A 23,741-nucleotide genomic window follows, 5' to 3' on the forward strand; every position below is an offset into this window, starting at 1 on the left:
TTTTTTTTTTCTTTTGGTGTCTTTACCTGGCTTTAGTATCAGGGTTACTCTGGCTTCATAGAATGAATTTGGGACTATCCCTTCCTTTTCTATGCTCTGAAATAGTTTGAGTAGTACTGGTGTGAGCTGTTCTCTCAGTGTTGGGCAGAATTCGCCAGTGAAGCTATCTGCACCAGAGGTTTTTTTGGGGGGGGGGATTTTTTTTTTCTTCAATCTCTTCTCGTTACAGGTCTGTTCAAATTTTCTACCTCAGTTTGTGTTAGTTCAGGTTGGTAGTGTGTTTCTGGAAATTTGCCCATTTCCTCTAGGTTCTCAAACTTGTTGGAGTACAATTTTTCATAGTGTTCTGTTATGATCCTTTTTATTTCAGTTGGGTCTGTTGTAATGTCCCCTATCTCATTTCTTATTTCGGTTATTTGCTTTCTCTCCTGTTTTTCTTTTGTCACTTTGGCCAATGGTTTGTCTATTTTATTGATTTTTTTCAAAGAACCAACATTTGATCTTGTTGATTCTATTGTTTTTCTGTTCTCTATTTCATTTACTTCTGCTCTAATCTTATTTTCTTTCTCCTGATACCCATGGGCTTCATTTGCTGTTCTTTTTCTATTTGTTCAGGTTGTAGGGCTAATGTTTTGATTTTGGTCCATTCTTCTTTTTTGATGTGTATGTTTATTGTTATAAATTGGCCTCTGAACAGTCCCTTTGCTGTGTCCCAAAAGTTGTGGTATGTTTTCATTCTTTTTTAGTTCTAGGAATTTTTTATTCCATCTTTGATTTCTTCTATTACCCAGTTGATTTTAAGCAAGGTGTTATTCAGTTTTCATGTATTTGATTTTTTTCCTTACTTTTCCTGTTATTGACTTACTTTTATGGTGTTGTAATCAGAAAGAACCTTTTTTTTGATGTTTTGGATTTTATTGAAGGTTATTTTGTGGCCTAAAATGTCTATTCTGGAGAATGTTTCACGTGCTTTGGGAAAGAATGTATACTTTGCTGCTGTTGGGTGAAGTGTTGTATATATGTCTATAACGTCAAATTGGTTGATTTTAGTCTTTAGATTTTCTGTACCTTTGTTTAGTTTCTTTCTAAATGTCCTGTCCTTTATTGAGAGTGGTGATTTTGCCTTTTTTAAATTGAGAAAGAAATCAGTTTTCCTTTGTTTCTAGTAAGATTTGACATTTTTTTTTTTTGCATTGGGTTTGTGATGTAAATTCTACCTGGCTTGTAAATAAATAAATGAAATAGAATTTTCAGCAGAGATATTTAAGGTCTTTACCTAGGGCAAGTTAAGTACTTTTTTATAGTACTTTTAAAAATAAGCTTATTATTAATGGAATAAAAGATTTCTTTCTGGTTTTGTGTTAAGCCTGACCTCTGTGGGTTGGTCCTCCCCTAAGTGATTCAAGTTCTTCATGATTGTTTAGTCAGATGGTCAGCAATGATCCAAAAATTAGTTTTTGAAGCTCTGCACTTTTATGACTTCTGCCTTCTTTGTAAGCTAATTGAGGAGCTTTTTTCTGTCTGAAAAGGACTTTTTGTGAAAATAGTGTATCTGTTGAGGAGAGCCTTCTTTGGAGCTTGTTTAAGGACGATCTTTTCAAATATTTTTCTGTGGGGAATGTACAATTTTGGATCAAGTGGACCACTGTGTTTTTTTCTCAAGACAATTGTATTGTTTTTTCAGGTGGCATGCAACTGGAGAAAAACAAACATAGCCTTCAGTGTAAGAAAAAGCAAACCAGAGTTCACATCACCCTTAGGTACATAAGTTCTTTCTTTTTCTTTTCACTTATCACAATGACAGAATGAAAGGCAAAAGATGTCTGAGGCTGAGTAGAGATTGAAAATGATTAAGTGCCATTAGACTGGTCAGCTTTCTATCTAAAAGTCATTGTTGTTAATTAGCTAACTCATATCCATCTACGAACATAAGAAACATTGAACACATTGTGGGGTGGGGAGGGTGTTCAAAAGATAGATGTTACAGAGAATTCTATATACCACACGTACCAACCAAACCACGAGTGAATAAACTCTACTATACCCCATGAAATGAGATTTGTAAAAACTTCCACAAAAGCCGTTTCAAAATTTAGGCTTCCCCAACATTGTTTAACAAAACCATAATATATAAAAGAAACGACAATTTATGCATATACTTTTAATAAAGGACGTAAAAGATAAAGCTGGCCAGCATTTGTCAATATTTCTGCAGCTAGACACATGGTTTTAAGGATACTATATACAATCACTTTTTATATATGATTTATTTTTGTTGTTGTTGAGAATATACACAGCATAACATACATCGATTCAACAATTTCAACATGTACAATTCAGTAACAATGATTACATTCTTCAAGTTGTGCAACTATTCTCACCCCTCTTTTCCAAGTTGTTTATTCCCATTAACATAATCTCACTGCCCCCTAAGTTTCCTATCTAATCTTTTGAGTTGCTGTTGTCAATTTTATCCTATATAGATCGATCTTAAAAGAGCAGAATGCTCAAGGCAGATGTTTTTTTACTAGTTAAGCTAAACTACTGTTTGGTTTTAAGAAGACTTCAGAGGATATTTTTGGTTTAAGGTTTAAAGATTATCACAGGGTAATAGTTTAAGGGGTTCATTCAGCCTCCATGGCTCCAGAAAATCTGAGTACAATCACTTTTGAGCAGATTGATGGAAAAAAAGGATTTGTAGCAAATTGGCAACTTGAGCTGAATTGCTGAAGCCTCCAGTGCCTTTCTTCTTCTGACTCTCCAGTGCTTTGCATATATTACCAAGACCCAACCCCAGCTTTTCTGCTGTGTCCCTTTGCTGATTTAGCCATCTAGGTGAAAGCAATTATTCCCTGCATGCATCTGATATCATTTTTTTTTTGCTTTAATGCCATTCCCTACTAAGAATCTATTTCCTCATGTATTGCATTCATTGTATTTTTTAAAAACTCATTCTGCCAATGGTTGTATACCAGGCTGCTCCAAAAAACAAATTTAATAGTTTTGAATACTGTGTAGGACACAGACCTAGCCCTTTGGGGCAAGTAAACAGTCATGAGTTACTATTAGAAGCCACTCATTCATTATTATATCGCAACTGCATGCAAAAGCCTACAATTTAATATGGTACATTACAGTCATGGTTAAAGAAATGCAGAAGTACCATACCTTGCAAATCATTTCCTACTGATTAGATGGAGCTCATGAATTTTTTAAGAAAATGGGACTTGTATAAGGGTCTAACAATTTTGTTAGATACGCTCTGACTGACAGAGGCACAGAACATGTCTTTTGTACTGAGTATCTTAGCCACTCTGGGGCAGAGGTTCTGGAATGTATTACTGGAATTTTCTTTGCCTGTTAAGACTGTTGGACTTTTTTTTTTCTGAAAGGAGAGCACAGAGAATCATTCCTTTAAAGTATTCGCTTCTGGTGACCAGTCAGCCTGGTTTGGGGGCAGTTTATGTGTGTTTTTGTGTGTGTGTGTCTGAGCATGCACACGCAAGCGTGTGTGCATGTGTTTGTATATATGTGTGATGAGAGGTGAAACAGATGGGATTCACATGACTGTTACATTCTTGTGAGTTTGGGCCTTGTTAAATTTCAGGTGCATGTTACAATAATGTATATTCAATATTCTTAAAACATACCTGCTAGGATTGTGCTTAAATCTCCATTAATGTCAGTGTTTACACTTTGTGCAATTTGGCATAAATGTGAGAAGCACATTCTTTTCCCTGGCAAAGACCGCCCTGAGATTTGGCTCCATGAGGGCCACAGGAGATAATGGCACTGGCTGATGCCACATAGTGTGAAATACACGTGTCACAATGGGCCAGTGGGGGAAAGAGGCACATATTACATTTCTGTCACATAGAAAATAAGAGTTGTATAAACTGTATACTTTCAGAATTTGGAAAAGTGGGACTCTTTTGGGCTGTGATCCTGCCCTAATTCCTCTCAGAGTTCTAAGCTGCTCCATGATAGTTCCACTAACGGGAAACCAAGTCTCTTTAAAAGAGTGTACTGGACGCAGTAACTGTGAGTTCTTCCCAAGATAGCTATGTGCCTTTGGAGGGCATTTTGTTTCTTTTACCCTTAATTTTTCCAGCTGTGCCATGCAGAAAATTTTTCTTCTGTCTGTTTTTCCGAAGACATTGTTGGAATGAGTAGAAGAACATTAATAAAATACTCTAAGCTCTGCAAGAACAAATCAGCAATGATAGCACTGAAGAAAGAATGCAGCACACCAGTTCGCTTAGAAATACTGTGGTAGTTAAACTTTTCATTCCAGTCCTGCAATTAAAGACATATAAGAGCACTAGGGAGTTACATAGCACCTTTCAGCTGTAGGATCCTAACAATAAATATCTTCATTTTGCAAATGGAGAAGATGAGTATCAAAGAATTTGGGGAGTGAGATCCCATAGAAGTTACTGGGCAGAGAGCCCCAAGGATAAGCAAGCAAAGGAGTCAGATCAGGGTGCACTGATTATCAAACAAATCTTTCTGTATTCTTTACCAATAATCAGTTTGGGGGGTAGTGCCTATGTGCATTAGTCAGTACTCAGATGACCTATGAGTAGGGGTATTTATGCTGATGCGTTATCAGAATCTACAAATTAGCGGGATCAAGGTGCTAAGATAGGAATAGGGTTTCTTTTTCCTCCAAGACTCCAGGGAAAACTCTGATTTGTTTGGCCTTTTAAATATGTGTAAGTCTGTAAGACATTAATTAGCTTGAAATGATAGCTCTCCTAAGCTTACTTTCCCAGTGCTTCCCTGTAGTTTACTGACACTGTCTTTTGTGACCTGATATCTGTGAAAGGTGAGTGCTCATACACTCTATGTATCAAAGAAATTCCTGATGCCTTCATGACTTTGGATCATAGTTAACAGCTGCGCTGCTAAAACTCTTGGCAGAAGATGACAGACAGGAAAAGGGGAGATTGCTTTGAGGCCCACTGACTGTGAAGTATGTAAAGGCCCTACCTCTAGAGAAAGGCGCATTTCTGTATAAATAGAAGGCAAGGCTTGTCTGCCATAAGACCATGTGGATGGCCAAATAAGCTGTCAAGAGGAATCTAAACAAGAGAGTGTTTTTGGAGGAAGAGGAGAAACAGGGAAAAATCTTCCCATCTTCCCATCTGAGCATATACAATTTCATCATGAAACCCAGTGTGCATAGTCTTCTAGACCACTTCCAAGCTTCTGAGTTTGAGGAACAGTCTCTGGCTCTAATAGATCAAGTCATGTCTAATCTCTAAAAAAGGAGCCCTGGTGGTGCAACAGTTAAGCACTAGGCTGCTTACCAAGAGGTGGTTCAAACCCACCAGGAGGAAGATGTGGCAGTCTGCTTCCTTAAGGATTACAGCCTTGGAAACCCTCTAGGGCAGTTCTTATTCTGTCCGATAGGGTCGCTATCTATAGGAATTGACTGGACTGCACACAACAACAGTGATCTCTCAAAAAAGAGCCCTGTGGCACAGTGATTAAGTGTTCTGCTGCCACCTGAAAGGTTGGGGCTTCTAACTCACCCAGCAGCTCCACAGGAGAAAAGACCTGGTGATCTCCTTCCGTAAAGAAGAAAACCCTATGGGGCAGGTCTACTCTGTCACATAGGGTTGCTATGAGTTGAAATCAACTTGATGGCATACCACAACAATCTCTCAAAGGAAATGCTGATCACAACCCATTTAATTTATGCTAAAATCTTATTTTGGTCAAAATCACCTAAAACCAAAAACTAAACCCAGTGCCATCGAGTCAATTCCGACTCATAGCGACCCTACAGTACAGAGTAGAACTGCCCCATAGAGTTTCCAAGGAGCGCCTGGTGGATTCGAACTGCCAACGCTTTGGTTAGCAGCCGTAGCACTTAACCACTACGCCACCAGGGTTTCCCAAAATCACCTAGAGGGTCCAAATGATCAGGTTTTGTTGCTTTAAGTAGCTGGATTGCTCACTTTCTCAGGTCCACCAGAGCCTAGACTGCTGATTGTTTGTGGTAGACAACTCTCTCTCTCTCTTTTTTTATTAAAAAAAAAAAGTTTCAGGGGAGATAATTTAGTAAATTTAGTAAACCTAACCATCCCTCTGGAAACCCTGGTGGCATAGTGGTTAAGTGCTACGACTGTTAACCAATAGGTTGGCAGTTCGAATCTGGCAGGCGCTCCTTGGAAACTCAATGGGGCGGTTCTACTCTGTCCTATAGAGTCGCTATGAGTCGGAATCGACTCAACGGCAGTGGGTTTTGGTTAACCATCCCTCTAGGGACTCAATTCCTTGATATCAGTAAGATGCCTCTAACAGTTGGGGCTTCTCTTGTCCACAGCTGGCACTACTGCATTGGTTGAAAAAAATATTTCAATACTTTTAGGTATTATAAAAAAGCAGCATTAGTGTCCATACTCATTGATTCAGATACTAGGACTAAAAGAAAGGCTGATTATAAATAAATGGGGAAATGGATGCAAGCTATCTTAATGTCTGAGCTACCATTGAGGCTAAAAGAAAGGATTGACATATTACTGTTAGTTTACCAATATCTGTACATTAACCCCTGCTGTGAAAACACGGATCTTTAGTGCTGGTCCTTGGGCTTATGTCAACTGTGAAATTTTACCCTTATTAACAGCATTGTAATTAAACCTGAAAGTCACCCTTAAACCCCTTTACAAAACCTATGGCCTATAACTGAGGCTTATAGTTTTTTTTTCTTTTCATCATAAATGTAATTCATACGGGCTAAAACAAAGCCAGACAGAGAAAGGAATAAAAGTAATTAGGTAATTTGGCCAGCCTGGCATTAAAATTTTTAAAACACCAATTGTTATGTTTAATAAAGTGAAAATCTGATTTGATCTAATCTCATCTATTAGCAGCAGTGTTTCAGGAACCTCTAGGACAGATACTTTTCCAGGACAGAGAACAGGTTTTACATGGTTGTTCAATTTCCAATTTGAGGGCCTTGGTAATAGTGTGTTGAATCTTCCTCTACAATTTTAGGCTGATATAGGATAGTGTTCAAATCTCAGCAAATATTCAAATGCTACTTAGGGAAAAAGCATGATGAAATAAAAGCTTCAGGCTCCTGATTTTTTTTACCTTGATTTACACAACATCACGAAATTTTGTGTATATATATGCTGCACATGTTTATAAATGCACATGCTACAAGCAGCAAACTTATTCTGATTCTCCTCAGTACCACAAGACCCTATAGATATGGTTAATAGTCTTTCCAGTGTAATGAAAGACTCCAAGGAAGAATTTAGAATTCTCCTTTATCTAACAGGATGAATGAAAAGAGCCTCCAGAAAGGTACAGATATTACATTTAGGCTTTCATGAATTAGGGGAGGGGAAATGAAATGAAGAAAGAAAAAGTAACACTGACATAATTAGTAGCTACCAAATTGATGAGTTGAGTCAGTAAAACAAATATCCTGTAATGTCCTGAAACATCTCTGCACAACAACTCTTTGATGGAATGACTTTAAACTCTGAAACTTTCGATCCACCACGGTGATTTTTTTTGAAGATTGAATGGTTCCCAATATAGAACTCTGTAAGCCTCATGGGAGGTGGTGGGTCCTGGGAATGAAAACGAGAAATTCACAGGTGAGTTGAACAACTGTAAATATGCACATGGTAACTAACATCCATTTGACAGTAATATGCAGCCATTAAAATCACATTTATGAAGAGTATGGATCAGCACTGGAAACTGTTAATTATTTTTAATCCAGATACTGTATCTGGAACCAAAGATTAGGGAAATATACTAAACTGTTGAAAGTGATGGATTCATGGGTAATTTATTTTCATTTTCTCTTTCTACTTGTATTTTCCACATTTTCTTTGGTAAACATATGATAATTCTAAAATATTTATTTTAAAAATTCACATGGAAATAACATGAGTTTTGAAATTATGTAATTTTGAATCTGAATTCTAGCTTTGCCACTTGCAATCTCTATGACTCTGAGCAAATAATACCAATGGATCTTAGTTTCCTCATCTATAAAACAGGCATAATAAAATCTACATAATATAATATCTGGTACAGAGTAGGCACTCAAGTAGCTATTATTATTATAACCTTTATGGAAGACAATTCAAGAGTATCTGCTAAGTTCATATTAGCAATTTAGCTTCTAGGATTCTGTCATAAGGAAATGGTTATAAATGAGGGAAATGATTTATGTTCAATAATATTATACACAGCCTTATTCATAATAGTAAAAAACTGGATAAAGTCTTAAAGTTGGACATTAGAGAGATGGTTAAATAAACAACAGTACCTTGATGTAAAAGGGAATTATTTTTGGTATTAGTGAAAAAAGCAGAGTTATAAACTGAACACAGTAAGTCTCAATATTTAAAAAACACTGGAAGTGATACAACAAACTGTTAACAAGAGCTCTCTTTATGTTAGGTTAGGAGAACGAGCAAAACATGAAATGGATTTTTTTTGGGGTGGGAGGTTGAAAGGCACTTTGTTATTCAGGTGTGGAGCTCAGAAAGAGTTGTGGGCTGGAGATACATATTCAGTAAACAGCATATGTATGCTTTTAGTCATGGAGTGGATAGATTCTCTAAGGAATGAGTAGATTTATGTGACAGGCAGTAGAGAAAAGTTTGAGAATGTGTATTTAGATTATGGGTGATTTTAATGTTCTTCATAGTTTTGTCTCTTTTTTATTATGAGTATGTTTAATATACTTTTAAAATGAATTCCAATGTGTTATTATTTTCTGATTATAAAAGTAACTCATGTTCATCATAGAGTAATTGGAAAATATAGAAAGAAAAAAAATGACCTACAATCTCCATGACTGTTTTCCATTCCCCCTCCTTCTCATTCATTCCACAAATATTTATTGAATGTTTACCATATGTCAGACACTGTGCTAGGGGCTGGTACTAAAATGAGAACAAGACACAGTCCCTTGCCCTCAAGGAGCTTACAATCTAGTGTGGGAGACAGCCAATTTAATAGACTCTTATAACACAGAATAAAAGTGCTGTCATAGGAGGGTTAAGGTAGCACCTAGAAGGGACATAGGCCTCAGCTGTGGGGGTCATTCAGTGATACCCTGAGTAAGTGATGTGAAAGCTAAAATCTGGAGGACAAATATAGTCAGCTGAAGGGCGCTGGGGTAGAGGAGGTAAGAGGTTGCTGAGGAAGCTTCCTAATCAGGGGAAACAGCAGGGACATGCTTGAGGGACTGAAAGAAGTACAGTGTGGCTCAAGTCGAGTGTAGGGATAGGACTAGTAGAAAGGAAGCTTCAGAGTCAAGAATTATGAGAGATAAGCCTTGAGAGATGAGCTGGGGCCAGATCATGAAAGGGTTTGTAAACTGTGTTAGGGAACTCAGATTATGCTGAAACCAATGGAAGAGTCATTAAACAGATTTGAGTTTTTGATCATTCTAGCAGCAATGTGGAGAATGGACTGGGGGTGGGGGGAGTGGTGTAAGACTGGAGGCAGGGACAGCAGTTAAGAGGCTATTGCAGCAATACCGGTGATACATGAGCTAGAGGTCATGGTAATCAGGATAGAGAAATGTGAGCAGCTTCCAGAGATGTTTAGGAAATGCAATTATACATGCCTTGTTGATTAATAAGACATGGGAGAGGATGAAGGAGAAGGAGCAAAACAAGAGATGTTTATATGGCATGTGAAAGACACTTGGTTATTTAGGTCTGGAGCTCAGGAAACCATTCAGGGCTGGAGATACATTTCCAGCAGTTATCAGCATATACATGCTTTTTCAGTGAAGGAGTGGATAGGTTCCCTAAGGAATGAATAGATTTACATGATGGGCAGGAGAAAATGCAACAAAGTTTAGGAAAACACTGTTTTAAGAAAGAAAGAAACTTCTGGTGGGGGGGGGGTGAGGGAGGATGAAAAGAGGGTATAGGAGATTTGAGAGAAGCCTGAGAAAATTTTCTTTAATTTTTTAAATTTAACTACAGTAAAACTTTTTTTGGTATACAGTTCTGTGAATTTTTGCACATGCATAGATTCTAGTAACCACCACCATAGACAGAATGCAGAACCCCTAACATCTCCACCCCTAACCTCAGCAAGCACTGGTCTGTTTTCTTTCCATATATTTTTGCTTGTTCCAAAATGTCATATAAATAGAATCATACAGTATATAGCTTTTTTTACCCATTCAAGTATGGGTGTAATGGAATCTCCTTGTGGTTTTAATTTGCATTTTTAAGTAGCTATCGATTTGAGCATCTTTTCTTCTGTTTATTTGCCATTTGTATATCTTCTTTGGTGAAATATCCCTTAAAACTTTTTGCCCATTTTTACTAGGTTGTTTATTTTCTTTTTTTTGGGCTTTTAGAGCACTTTACATATTTTGGATACAAGTCTTCTATCAGATATGTGTTTTGCAATATTTTCTCCCAGTGTGTGACTAAAAAAAATTCTGTTCAGTGTTCTTCACAGAGCAAAAGTTTTAAATTTTGTTGAAGTCCAATTTATAAATTTTTTTTAATGGATCTTACTTTTTTTTTACTTTTGATGTCATATCTAAGAACTCTCTGCCTGACTCAAGGTGATGTAGATTTTCTCCTATATTTTCTTCTAAGAGATTTATAGTTTTACATTTAGGTCTATGATCCATTTTGAGTTAATTTTTGTGTATGGTGTGAGGATGTTCAGTTGTTACAGCACCATTTGTTGAAAACAGTCTTTTCTCCATTAAATTGCCATTACATTCGTGTAAAAATCACTTGACCATATTTATGTGGGCCTATTTCTGTATTTGATTTTCTATTCCTTTCCATTGGTTTATGTGTCTATGCATTCAATACCAGACTGTCTGGACTACTGTAGCTGTATAGTATGTCTTAAACTTGGATAGTTAGAATGCTTTGGCTTTGTTTTTCTTTTTTTGGAATTGTTTTGGCTATTCTAGTTCCTTCTATTAATTTTAGAATCAGTTTGTCTTCTACTCCATGAACATGGTATGTCTTTCCATTTACTTAGGTCTTTTTTGGTCTCTCATGCATTTTGTAGATTTCAGCATACAGATTTACACCTAGCTATTTAATTTTTTGGAGTTTTTGTAAATGATATTGGGTTTTTATTTTGGTTTCCTAATAGTGCATTGCTAGTGTACAGAAACACAATAGGTATTTGTGTGTTGAACTTGGATCCTGTGAACTTGCTAAACTCACTTATTAGTTCTAGGAGTTTTTGTATAGTCCTCGGAATTTTCTATGTAGACAACTGTAATGGATTGAATTGTATCCCCCTAAAATATGTGTCAGCTTGGGTAGGCAATGTGTGGTTGTCCTCCATTTTGTGATTTTCCTGTGTGTTATAAATCATAATCTCTTACTGTGGTTAAAGAGGATTAGGGTGGGTTGTAACACTCTTGCTCAGGTCACATCCCTGATCCAATGTAAAGGGAGTTTCCCTGGGGTGTGGCCTGCACAACCTTTTATCTTACAAGAGGTAAAAAGAAAGGGAAGCAAGCAGAGAGTTGGGGACCTCATGCCACCAAGAACAAAGCATGGGGAGCAGAGCACATCCTTTGGACCTGAGATTCCTGAGCTGAGATGCTCCCAGACCAAGGGATGATTGAGGACAAGGACCTTCCTCCAGAGTCGACGGAGAGAGAAAGCCTTCCCCTGGAGCTGAGCCCTGAATTTGGACTTTTAGCCTACTTTACTGTGAGGAAATAAATTTCTCTTTGGTAAAGCCATTCACTTGTGGTATTTCTGTTATAGCAGCAGTAGATGACCAAGACAATAATCATGTCATCTGTGAATAAGGATAGTTTTATTTCTTTCTTTCCATTTGGAGTGCCTTATATATTTTTTTCTAGCCTTATTGCATTTGGTAGAACTTTCCCTATGATATTGAATAGGAGTGATATGAGAGAAGGTTTGATATTTTGGTTAACAGAAAAAAGAACCAACAGTAAGTAGGTAAATAGTGAAGATTTATCAGGCCAGTCAAGGCTGAAGACTACAAATCTATAATCTGTTCGGTTGTGTTATTTTTGTAGTAGTGTTTTTTTTTTTTTTCCTTAGTAGCCTGGGTGCAGGAATGGAGAAGGCAGACACTTGGATTAAATCTGGTATTTGGGTTTTATTGGCTGGGGAAATAGAGTTAGGGAGATAAGAATATTGGCAAGAGAGGTTGAAGTGTCTTGGCTAGACAGAGGAGGAGGTAGCCCATGTAAAATTTTGTTTTCCTAATATTTTGGTTTATTTCCTTCCCTTGTGTGTGTATGTATTTAAAATTTTTAAATTAAAATAAAAAATGCAATTTTATAATGTTTTCAAAGTTCATTAATATTGTAACATGTATCAGTACTCCATTCCTTTTTGTTGCCATACTGTATTCAATTGTATGGATATACCACATTTTATTTATCTATTCATCAACTGATGGACATTTGGATTGTTTCCACCTTTTGACTACTATGAATAATACTGCTAAGAATATTTGTTTACAGGTTTTTATGTGGACATATGCTTTCATCTCTCTTGGATATATATGTAGGAGTGGAATTACTGAGTCATATGGTAACTATTTTTAACATTTTGAGGAACTGCCAGAGTCTTTTCCAGAGTGGCTGCACCATTTTACATTTCCACCATCAATGTATTAGGCTTCTAATTTCTCCACATCCTTGCTAACATTTGTTATTTCTGAGGATGATGATGATGGTTGCCATCCTAGTTGGTGAGAAATGATATCTCACTGTGACTTTGATTTGCATTTCCGTGATGACTAATGATGCTGAGCATCTTTTCATGTGCTTATTGGTCATTTGTATATTTTAGAGAGAAATGTCTGTTCAGATACTTTGCTCATTTTAAAAATTGGGTTATTTGACTTTTTATTATTGAATTGTAAGTATTCTTTATATTCTGTATACAAATATGTATACATAACAAGATTCCATTTTGTATGATTCCATTGATATAAAATGTGCAAAATAGGCAAGTTTATAGACTGAAACTAGATTAGTGGTTGTCTAAAGCTAGGAGGATGGTGTTCTGGTTAAAGCAGTGGCTAAAGCTCTCAGCTGCTAACCAAAAGGTCAGCAGTTCAAATCCACCAGCCGTTCCATGGAAGAAAGATGTGGCAGTCTGCTTCTATAAAGATTTACAGCCTTGGAAACCCTATGGGTAGTTCTACTCTGCCCTATAGGGTCGCTGTGAGTTGGAATCTACTGGACAGTAGTGGGTTTAGAGCTAGGAGTGGGAGGAATAGGGAGTAACTGCTAATGAGTATGGGTTTCTTTTGAGTGATGGAAATGTTCTAAAATTGATTGTGGTGATGGTGCACAACTCTGTGACTATACTAAAAACTACTGAATTGTGGGTGAATTATATGGCATGTGAATTATATCTCAATAAAGTTGATAAAAATATACTTTAAACTGTACTCATAGAGCTTTTCCACATAACCATACTATTAATTATTCTTCAAGATCATTATTTTTAATGGCTGCATAATATTTCATGATAATGATGTTTCTAATTTTCTGTTATTATAACAAATTGATGATTAATAGTTTTGTAGATCTGATTATGTCCTTAAAATATTAATATCCTAAATGGAACTACTAGATAAAATTGTATGAACAGTTTAAGTTTTCCTATACATTTTGCCAAATTGCCCTCAAGAAATGATCTATGAATTTAACCTTCAGCAGCTATAACAGTGCCTGTTCCAACATGTCCGTGTTGACACTATTTATAATTTGTAAAAATTGAATGATTTAATGGAAAAAAGGCATTTTGGGTTATTTCGATTTGTATTTCTTTATACTGAAGTTAGGAAACCCTGGTGGCATAGTGGTTAAGAGGTCGGTGCCAGGCGCTCCTTGGAAACTCTACTGGGCAGTTCTACTCTGTCCTATAGGGTCACTATGAGTTGGAATCGACTCGATGGTAGGGGTTTTTTTGGTAGACTGAAGTTGGCAACCCCATGTATGTTAGAGTAGAACTGCACTCCATAGTGTTTTCAATAGCTGATTTTTTGAAAGTAGATCACCAGGTCTTTCTTTCAAGGCACCTCTGGGTGGACTCCAACTGCCAGTTTTTCGGTTGGCAGCTGACTGTGTTAACCATTTGCACCACCCAGGGATTTGCCATGAGTCAGAATCTACTTGATGGCAACCTTTTTTTTTAATACTGAAGTTGAACAATTTTCATGTTTATTCTTCATTTTAATTTTTTATTTTGCCTTATCTGTTCGCATCCTTTGCCCATTTTCTAACTGTTGTGTTTTTCTTTTTCCCTGATTTGTAACAGATTTGTAAATTAAAGATGTTAATCCTTGTGTGTTGTATGTTTTGCAAATGTCCTTCCAAATCTGTCTTTTAATTTTGAAGAAAATATCACCTAAAGTCAGTGCATTTCTTTGTGTAAAAATTGTGGTAATAACTTCTTACATACGAAAATTTGAGATACAATGAAAATATGCTACCAAACCCACTGCCGTCGAGTCAATTCCGACTCATAGTGACCCTATAGGACAGGGTAGAACTGCCCTATAGAGTTTCCAAGGAGCGCCTGGCGGATTTGAACCGCCAACCTCTTGGTTAGCAGCTGCAGCACTTAACCACTACGCCACCAGGGTTTCCTGAAAATATGCTAGCATTTGTTAATTCTAAGCTATAAATACATGGAATTTTTTCACTTTATACTTCTTACTGTTCTTTAATTTAAAAAATTTTCACAAGAAAAAGGAAAATACATATATCTAATAATTTGTACATACACAACTTATTCAACCATTTTCTTCTCTGTAGACATTCAGACTGTTTCCAGTTTGGAGTTTTTACAACATTACTGTAATAATTATGTTCATACACTTAAAAAATTCTTCATATCATAATAAGTTTTGAAATGTTTCTCCCACTCCTTTCTCCTATGTTTCCAAAGACTTCTGTTATTGTCATAACATGACTTTGTTGTTCCCACAAAATTAATCAGTTAATTTATTGGAACAGAATGCCCTAGGAAAAAGGCATTTCTTAAAGCCAAATTTGCTTATCTAGGGAAGTATATCACAAATGTATTTCATGGTTCAATGTTCACTCAAGATATTCTGAGAAAAAAGGGTTACGGGGCAAATAAGCTTGAAAAATAAATTATTCTACTTCTGGAGATTCACCAAGTTCTTTAGCATATTAAAAGTCCTGATAAGTACTGTACTAAAGACAGGGTTTCATGATCTGCACAAAATAAAGAGTTCCTTAGTCAAATGAGTTCAGGGAACTACTATATCCTCCTCTTGGAGATTTATAAAACCCATTATTTTGCATAGCACAGTAAAAGATATGGGAATTCTTACACTAAAGACATAGTTCTAATTTTACTCATACAGTTTCCTAAATTTATTTTAGCAGAGAATTTTTTCCCTTTTACATTTGTTAACATCTATTAACATCTATAGAAAACCCTTAGTAAAATGTTAAGAAAATGAAAGAGATAAGCACCATGGATAACTGAAATCTACATACTACTACCATGTAAGCTGTCTTACCTAAACATCAAACATTTCATCAGAGCTTTGAAAAGCAAGACAGCCTTAATTCTTAATTCTTCCCTCTTTTCAACCTTTGATTATAAGTGAAGATGCACAGTAAATAAACAGCCTAAGTAGTTTTTTTTAATGTAGTGCCATAGTGGAAAGAACATACTTTTGAGGTCAGACAGACCCTGGGTTGATAGCTTATGTTGGTGACTTACTAGCTATGTGACGTCAGATAAGTGGTTTAACCTCTCTGGACTTTGGTTTTCTCATAAATAAAATAGGAATCATAATGTTCACCTCACAGAGCTGTTGTGAGGATTAAATGAGATAACATATATTAAGTAAATAACAATGTGGTTGGCACATACAAAGTCCTATATACTGTCTACACTAGTATACAGCAGGAGTTATATAAGGGAAAGTAGTGAAGATTTGAGAGCGCACAAATAGATGGATAGGCTACAGAATAATTGTGAGCTTTTTCATGGGGATAGAATTGGAAGGCTTATGAGATCAGAGCTTTGAGTTCCACGGTATTTCTATTACCAAAATTCTCCTTTTAATACCTAACTATACTGGGTTTCTTTACCTGTAAGTATTTCGAGGGCACTGGTTTTTTTTTTTTTATTGCAAAGAAAAAGCTGTTTACTTTTTCACTAGGAAGAGAATTACAAAAGAGAAGCCCATGGGTAAGGCAGCCTACCATTAACAAATTAGTGCATTTTAGGTGGGGTGGAGTGTAGGGAGGGTGTTTTTTAAATCTGTGAGTGGGTGAGAATAAGTTATTAACTAATATAATGGAGTCAGGCAAAAAGAACCTATTTGTAATCTATATAATTTCAATCAGAGACCTGGAGTGCACCAGGACAAGGTATATCATTCACAGTATGAAGTAAATAATCCTAACGGAATGTTTGGCTGTTTCTGGATCCCCTGGTGTCTTTTAGCCCAAGTGATGTAACTGAGTTTGTAGGGAATCTTTTTTCAGTACACTGCACAGGGAAATTACGTGTAGAAATTACGTTTATGTGAGTGGTAGAAGAGTGAAGAATTTAACACCGTGTTCACTAGAATGAGAACTCACCCCTTTTCTAATTCTGCTCCCAAGGCCGCTTTTTAGTAGTGCGGGTGGCATTGTATGTGCCTCCCTCAGAATACTGACCTGTCTGAGAGATGCGAGAAATGTGAGAACTGCTATGTTTCCGTTTCCACAGCAAGAGATGATGAGCCTTCTGGATAATCTGTAAGGTTGAAAAGTGAAGGTGATCACATGTCCTTGTCTCTTACATGGGTGGATATTCATTCACTGGCATATTTTGTTTTTGTCCAATTCCTGGAAGCAGCAGACACCCGCAAATCTCTAAAGCATTTGTAACCAGTCCAGACATGCACATCCTACTAGTCAGTATGCTGTACTATGCACTAATATTTAAAAAAATATATATCAGAATAATATGATCTATAATACTGGCTGGTATTTGACTTAAATAGCTATGATAACAGCTCAACATCATCTGACTTTAATTGAATGGTTTAGGTCTTGCTACTCACAAAATCACCATTTTACTGTTATTCCACTGGACATTGAGATAGCTATTACAGTACTTTAGGTATTGGTATGTTTCTAAAACAGAATAAGGTTTCTAGAAAATAAGAGGCTTTGGGATTAACATGCAACGTCATTTATGGTATAAATGCTTTTGTTTCTAACACCCACCATTTTGGGGGAGCAAAGTACACTCCAAATCAGCTTGTTTAATGTACAGATAATCACTTTCTTCATACTCCCTGCATAATAATGTGCTCAGCACTTTGAGATAAAAAAAGTTGACAGTAGTTGTCTCTTATACTTTCTGTCTTTGAAATCAATGAGTCATTCAAAGTGCTCCCATAGGTTTAAGGTCTGGGTTACCCCTGCCACAGCAGGCTGGCAGACTCCCATGCCAATGAGTCAACCAGGCAGATTTGCAGAGACAAGGCTGTGTTCTTCCAGGAAGAGGGGAAAAGTAAAAGTGGCTCTGAGAAAGCCTGTCTTTGGAACCATAGCCCCATGCCAGGCACAATATTCTGTCCTGTCTGGAATACCAACCTTTTGGCTATTCTTATCCCTAAGTCTGAACAGAAAGCAGCCGAATTGGCCCAACTGTTCAAATGAAGGGACTATAGAGAATAACTCATATTTGTCAAAAACTCATGGAGAAAAAGAGGCAGCTAGTGCTTAAACATTCATCTTATCCCACCTATCCAACATTTCTACCAAGGAGACTGATAAAGAGTGAAAGGCAATTCTGGAAGTGCAGTGCACTATTTATTTGCTTTCCCACTCCAGGGAAGTGATTCTAATTCTTTCTATGTTCACTCCTGGCTAATGGTTGGCTGTCTCAGAATTTGTAGGTGTGGTCTGGCTATGTACCTTTCCAAAAGTTGGCTTTTAGCATTCTGCTAAGTGGGTTTGTTCTACTTTCTTCAACGGCAGCCCACAGTCTTATTTGGCACAGAACACTTCCTCCTGGCAATTATTTGAATTAAAACTAGGCCCTTGCAGACATTGAAGCCTGAGCTGAAAAACCCAACTATCAACTACCTTCATGGTTTCACTCCCAAGTGAGATTAAGCTGATACTTCAGGGGTAGGCTCATCACCTGTGAGGCCCAAATTGAAAAGTGCAGATAACCTCAAAGAATCAGGCTCTGCATAATAGAAGACAAATGCAGAATTTAAGAAGTCAATTAACCTTCTCCATCTACTGTCTGCACCTATACTGCTCCCTCCAACCCCTACCAGCTCTTGCTGTCCTATGCTGTAGTGATTTTACCATTGTTCAATAGAACTTGAACCAAGAATTATTAGTCTTCATGTAAGCTGCTTTGGTTCTCGTTCTCTTCCTGTCTTGTCCTGCATCTCCCTTCTTTTAAAATTCTAGGTTTCCACATAATCTTTTGATACCATGACAAGTGACAGTGACAGTATGTGTTTCCTTCTTTCTAGCCATTGGTTCTCAGAGACTGGGAGGAGTAAAAGACACAATGTGGAGTCTGGAAGAACCTAGGTTGAGTAGTGACTGCTTTATGACCTTACATAAGTCACTTTACCTCCCCAGCCTCAGCTTTTTAAATCTGTAAAATAGGGGGAGTACTTTCACATTCACTGTAAATTTGTGATATTCTCCCCCAAACTATGAGTGTCTTCTAAGTTTCTATCCTTGATCCTCTGACTTTATCTTACATCCTTCATTTCCTTGTCCACATGGATGCATATCAACACTGCTTAGGTGATTCCAAATTTTACATTTTATCTCCTTTCCCTAGTTTCATTATTTCCTTCCCCTTTCATGGGTTTAACTGCCATCTCTATACAAATGACTCCCAGATCTCCTTACTTACCAAGAGTATTTCTAGTTATTTAAAATGTCTCTTGGCTTTGATTCTTTCTATTTCTAGTGTTACCACCACTCATGAAGCTACTGTAACACAGGCCTGGCTTCTGTTACTCTTTCTGGTTCCTGTCTCCCCAGATTCCAATCCATCCTGCATATCCATACCTAAGTAATATTTCTAAAATTTATCTTTCATTATATTAATAAATCACTTAAGACAAGAAAACTGATAGATATCTCCTACTGTACCAAGTCTACAAAGCCTTCTATCATCTGGCCATACCTTACCTCTCTAAGATTACTGCTGACGACACACAATGCTGTGCTTCAGAATGATGATCGATCGTTCAATGTTCTTACCGTATTCACGTTGTATCTCTTACCTGAAATGCTACTTCCTTCTTCCTAGCATCTATTCTGATGTTACCCATCCTAATAACACCTAGCTTAAGTCCTGCCTCTTCCTCGAAACCTCTTACCACTACAGCCCATACTCCCTTTCCTTATATAGATATACTCAGAGTTTAAGCATTTTTAATAAACACATACTTATTATACGTATCACACAGTACTTAGCACAGGGATAAGCCTACATTAGATATGTAATTATAAGCATCATTTTTATGGCAATGAGTACATCAAGTCTTGTGGTAGACTTACGAGTTTTTCTTATCCTTCCTTACGATTGAAAATTCTTTGATAGCAGAGGCCACCGTTTATTTTTATTTATATCTCTCCAAAGTACCTAGTCTAAGGTATTCCCTGAGAAAATGCTTTTTAAACTGAATTGCTTGATTGAAGACCATTATTTAAGGGAAACATACCAATTCAGAGCCCAGGGTTGGACAACATAGGTAAAGCTGTAAAATAAATAACCATGATATTACTCCATGAGGTAAGGTTTCCAGGAGCTGAGGACATGCATACTCCCTTCTTTTCTAGAAACATGGGGAATAAGTCACTTAGAAGATACCTAGCTACCCAAAGGAGTACTTCTCTCTAACCCAGTGTATTATCTTTGATGCTTTCAATGATGAGACCTAGGATTCCTTCTCTTGGACAAAGGCAAATGACAAGTGTGAAAGTAGGTTGTTTATAGCCCGATAGGTGATAGGAGGGAGCAACTGGGTGTATATATAGAGGATACTTAAAGAAATAAATTTTCTTCCAGAATGTGGAAGGTGTATTAATAATATAAGTTTATAGTGGCCTCTAGTATTCCCTCTGAAAAAGGAAAGGAACCATTTGGTGAAAGATGTCAGGTTGTAGTTATTCGGCTTGACTTCTGACTCCTCAGTATCAAATGGGGGTCATAGAATATCACACTCTAGAGCTGAAGATTGCCTACCGATCATGAAGTTGAAACTGAGGTCCAGAGAGGAAAAGGGACTTTCCAAAAGCCACATCATGAACTTTGTCACAGAGCTGGGAAATGATTCTCATTCAAGTGCTCTATCCACATTTTTCCATCCTTCTGTTTCTGGTTAAAGAGGCACAGGAACTGAGATAATTTTTTTTTGAAATGGACCTTAAAAAGTAAATAGGAGCAAAGGAGTGATACTGGTGATATAGCAGTTAAGGGTTTGAACTTTGGAGCCAGTTTCTGTCACTTATTAGCTGTGTGACTTTGGGCTTTTCTGAACTTGAGTTTCATCATCTATAAAATGGGGTTACTTAGTTGGAGCCCTGGTGGTGCAGTGGTTGAGCACTGGGCTGCTAACCAGATGGTCGGCAGTTCAAATCCATCAGCTGCTCCTTGGAAACCCTATGGGGCAGTTCAACTCTGTTGTATAGGTTCGCTATGAGTCGGAATCGACTCGATGGCAATGGGTTTGGTTTTGGTTTTTAGTATTTATATTTCACAATGTGATTATCACTATTAAATGTGAAAATGCCTATAAATCACCTGGCATATAATAGGCATTCAGCAATGTTAGTTTGTCCCTCTTCCCTCCTCCTTTTCCTATTATATTCTTGGTCAACCATCCAGACTTCCTACCCCAGAACAGTACTGGGGTAGGAATATATGAAGGAACAGGAGAAGAGCCACTCACTTAATCATCCTAAATGTATAATCATAAGTATATGTCTCCTGGGAAGATCACGCTGGTAAAATGTTAGTATACAGCAATGTGTCTAGAATTCCTATATAGAAAGCTGGAAAAGGATTGACTGAGCGCAAGTAATCCAAGAAGCTGGACTACATGAGGAAGAATAGGATTGGAGGAAGACTCATTAACAATCTGCGATATGTACATGACACAACCTTGCTTGCTGAAAGTGAAGAGGACTTGAAGCACTTACTGATGAAGATCAAAGACCACAGCCTTCAGTATGGATTATACCTCAACATAAACAAAATCCTCACAACTGGACTTATAAACAACGTCATGATAAACGGAGAAAATATTGAAGTTGTTAAGAATTTCATTTTACTTGGATCCACAATCAATGCCCATGGAAGCAGCAGTCAGAAATCATAGTATTGCATTGGGCAAATCTGCTGCAAAAGGCCTCTTTAAAGCATTAAAAAGCAAAGATGTCACTTTGAGGACTAAAGTGCACCTGACCCAAAAAACCCACCAAGCCATGGTATTTTCAATCATCTTATATGTGTATGAAAGCTGCACAATGAATAAGGAAGACTGAAGAGGAATTGATGCCTTTGAATTATGGTATTGGAGTAGAACAAGTCTGTCTTGGAAGAAATACAGACAGAGTGTTCCTTAGAAGTAAGGATGGCAAGACATCGTCTCATGTACTTTGGACATGTTATCAGGAGGGACCGGTCCCTGGAGAAGTACATCATGTTTGGTAATGTAGAGGATCAGCAAAAAAGAGGAAAACCCTTGAAAAGATGGACTGACACAGTGGCTGCAATGATGGGCTTAAACAAAGCAACGATTGAGAGGATGGCACAGGACCGGGCAGTGTTTTGTTCTGTTGTGCATGGGGTCGCTATGAGTTGGAACCAACTTGACAGCACCTAACAACAACAACAACAAGGGCTCTTCTTTAGTTGGCCCTGCCTGTCTATGTATGGGAATAAAAAAGGGCAATTAGGTACTCCTGAAGGAGTAGATTCTTTGAGGTAGAAAGCATGGGTTTAACTCAGGACCCTATCTAAATCCTGTGTCAGTGTCTTAAAGTTCCACATAAATAATCATACAAGTTTGGTTAGTCCTAAGGAACTAAGTAATAGAGAAAATAATTTACTCTTGAAGCAAGAATCAATGGCTTTCTCTCACTAGGAGTTGATTTCACAGAATATCACCCAGAGAAGCTTCTAAAGTACAAACTCCTGATGTGAAAAGCCTCTTATCTCTGGACCAGGGCACTCGTATACAGGATGTACTGGAAAAGTCTGAGTTCTGATGAGGAGACTGAGAGCTCTTACCAATCCTCTCAGAAGGCCCGGGGATTATAGCAATCTCTGGCACAGGATGGAAGTGTGCTTTGATAGGAGTATTACTTCATCATCTTTCTAAAACATGTTCCTCACATCATGCCCCTGCTCAAAAACCTTCAATTTTTTTCCCATCACCCATAGAATAAAGTTCTTAGTCTTGCATCTAATGTTTTATCCAATTTGATACCAATTTACCTTTCAAATCAATCTAACAATCTTTTTCTATATGCAACCTAATTTTGCTATGGTTGCAGAGGATACTGAAATGAACGTGACATGGTCTCTGACTTCAAGGAGTTCCCATCCAACCCCTTATTGCCCAAACATTTGCTGAACCAAGTTACTTTTTTTCATGTCCTCCTCACTTTTTTTTTTCCTCACTTAGCTTGGGGTCTTGTGCAATACAATCTGTGACTTTGCTTGTAACCTCTGCCTCTCCATTCCTTGCCACCGATCCAAATAGCTTTAAGGCTCAAATTCTACCTCCTCTGTGAAGCCATTCTTGACCACATGAATCACTCTCTTCCTTGAATTTCTATCACACAAACTTTACGGTCCCACTCATTTTGTCAATAACATATCCTGTATTGTTTTTTTAGGCAACTTTTCATGTATCTATTTTATCTCTGCAAATAAATGCAAGACCCTTAAGTTCAGAGACCATACTGTATAACAACCCTTATGGGTTCAATGTCATATTCTTAATATACTCCCAATAAACGCTAACTTATTTCTTCTGTTAGTCTTTCTGACAGGCTATTTATTATGACCACAGAAACTACCCAATTAAAAATAAACCAGAAACTCCTTATACCTTGAGCAGTTACTAATAAGTATCATACAAAGAAAGCTTTACCTAAGTAAAAAAAAGAAAAAAAAGTAAAGGAGTGAGAAATTAGGTTATATATAAAAACACTTAATACACTGGAAAGGAAGCCTGGAGGCATAACAGTTCAGTGTTTGACTGCTAACCAAAAGGTTGATGGTTTGAACTCACCCAGTGGCTCCGTGGGAGAAAGACCTGGTGATCTGCTTCTGTAAAGATTACAGCCAAGAAAATTTTATGGGGCAGTCCTACTCTGTCATATGGGGTTGCTATGAGTAGAAAATTGACTTGGTGACACCTAACAACAACAACAACAATACACTGAAGTCTGAAGTCAATATTTTTCTGGATAAGTATCCAGCAGCATTTGGCAAGAAGAAGCTTAATTCCTCCAAGCCTTGGTTATCATTAACATCAGAAAAGCTGCACTAGCAAATTCAAGCAGGTTTTTAAAATTTTTTTTTATTATTATAGAGATTTTTTTACTCGATAAAAATATCCATCCTGGGATATATTCTTAAAAATTATCAAAATAAAGAGCCCATTTCTAGCTTCTTTAGCTGGAGCTAAAAGCAATTTTGGCTACTTAAGGAAAGCTT

General features: G+C 37.2%; 1 protein-coding gene across 1 annotated transcript in view; it reads right to left on the bottom strand.

The window, feature by feature from the left end:
• Positions 1 to 1,782: 1,782 nt before the first annotated feature.
• The window catches only part of ZDHHC15 (zinc finger DHHC-type palmitoyltransferase 15), a 236,292-nt gene continuing 214,333 nt past the window's right edge, over positions 1,783 to 23,741 (bottom strand). The window contains exons 11-12 of the mRNA XM_010592707.3: positions 16,694 to 16,772; positions 1,783 to 7,595 (exon numbers count right to left, since the gene is read on the bottom strand). Of these exons, the coding sequence (XP_010591009.1) occupies positions 16,726 to 16,772 (47 nt within the window). The 3' untranslated portion in view covers positions 1,783 to 7,595; positions 16,694 to 16,725. The remainder of the gene's footprint in view (positions 7,596 to 16,693; positions 16,773 to 23,741) is intronic.

This window comes from Loxodonta africana, chromosome X (assembly GCF_030014295.1).
Source record: "Loxodonta africana isolate mLoxAfr1 chromosome X, mLoxAfr1.hap2, whole genome shotgun sequence".
Lineage (NCBI taxonomy): Eukaryota > Metazoa > Chordata > Mammalia > Proboscidea > Elephantidae > Loxodonta > Loxodonta africana.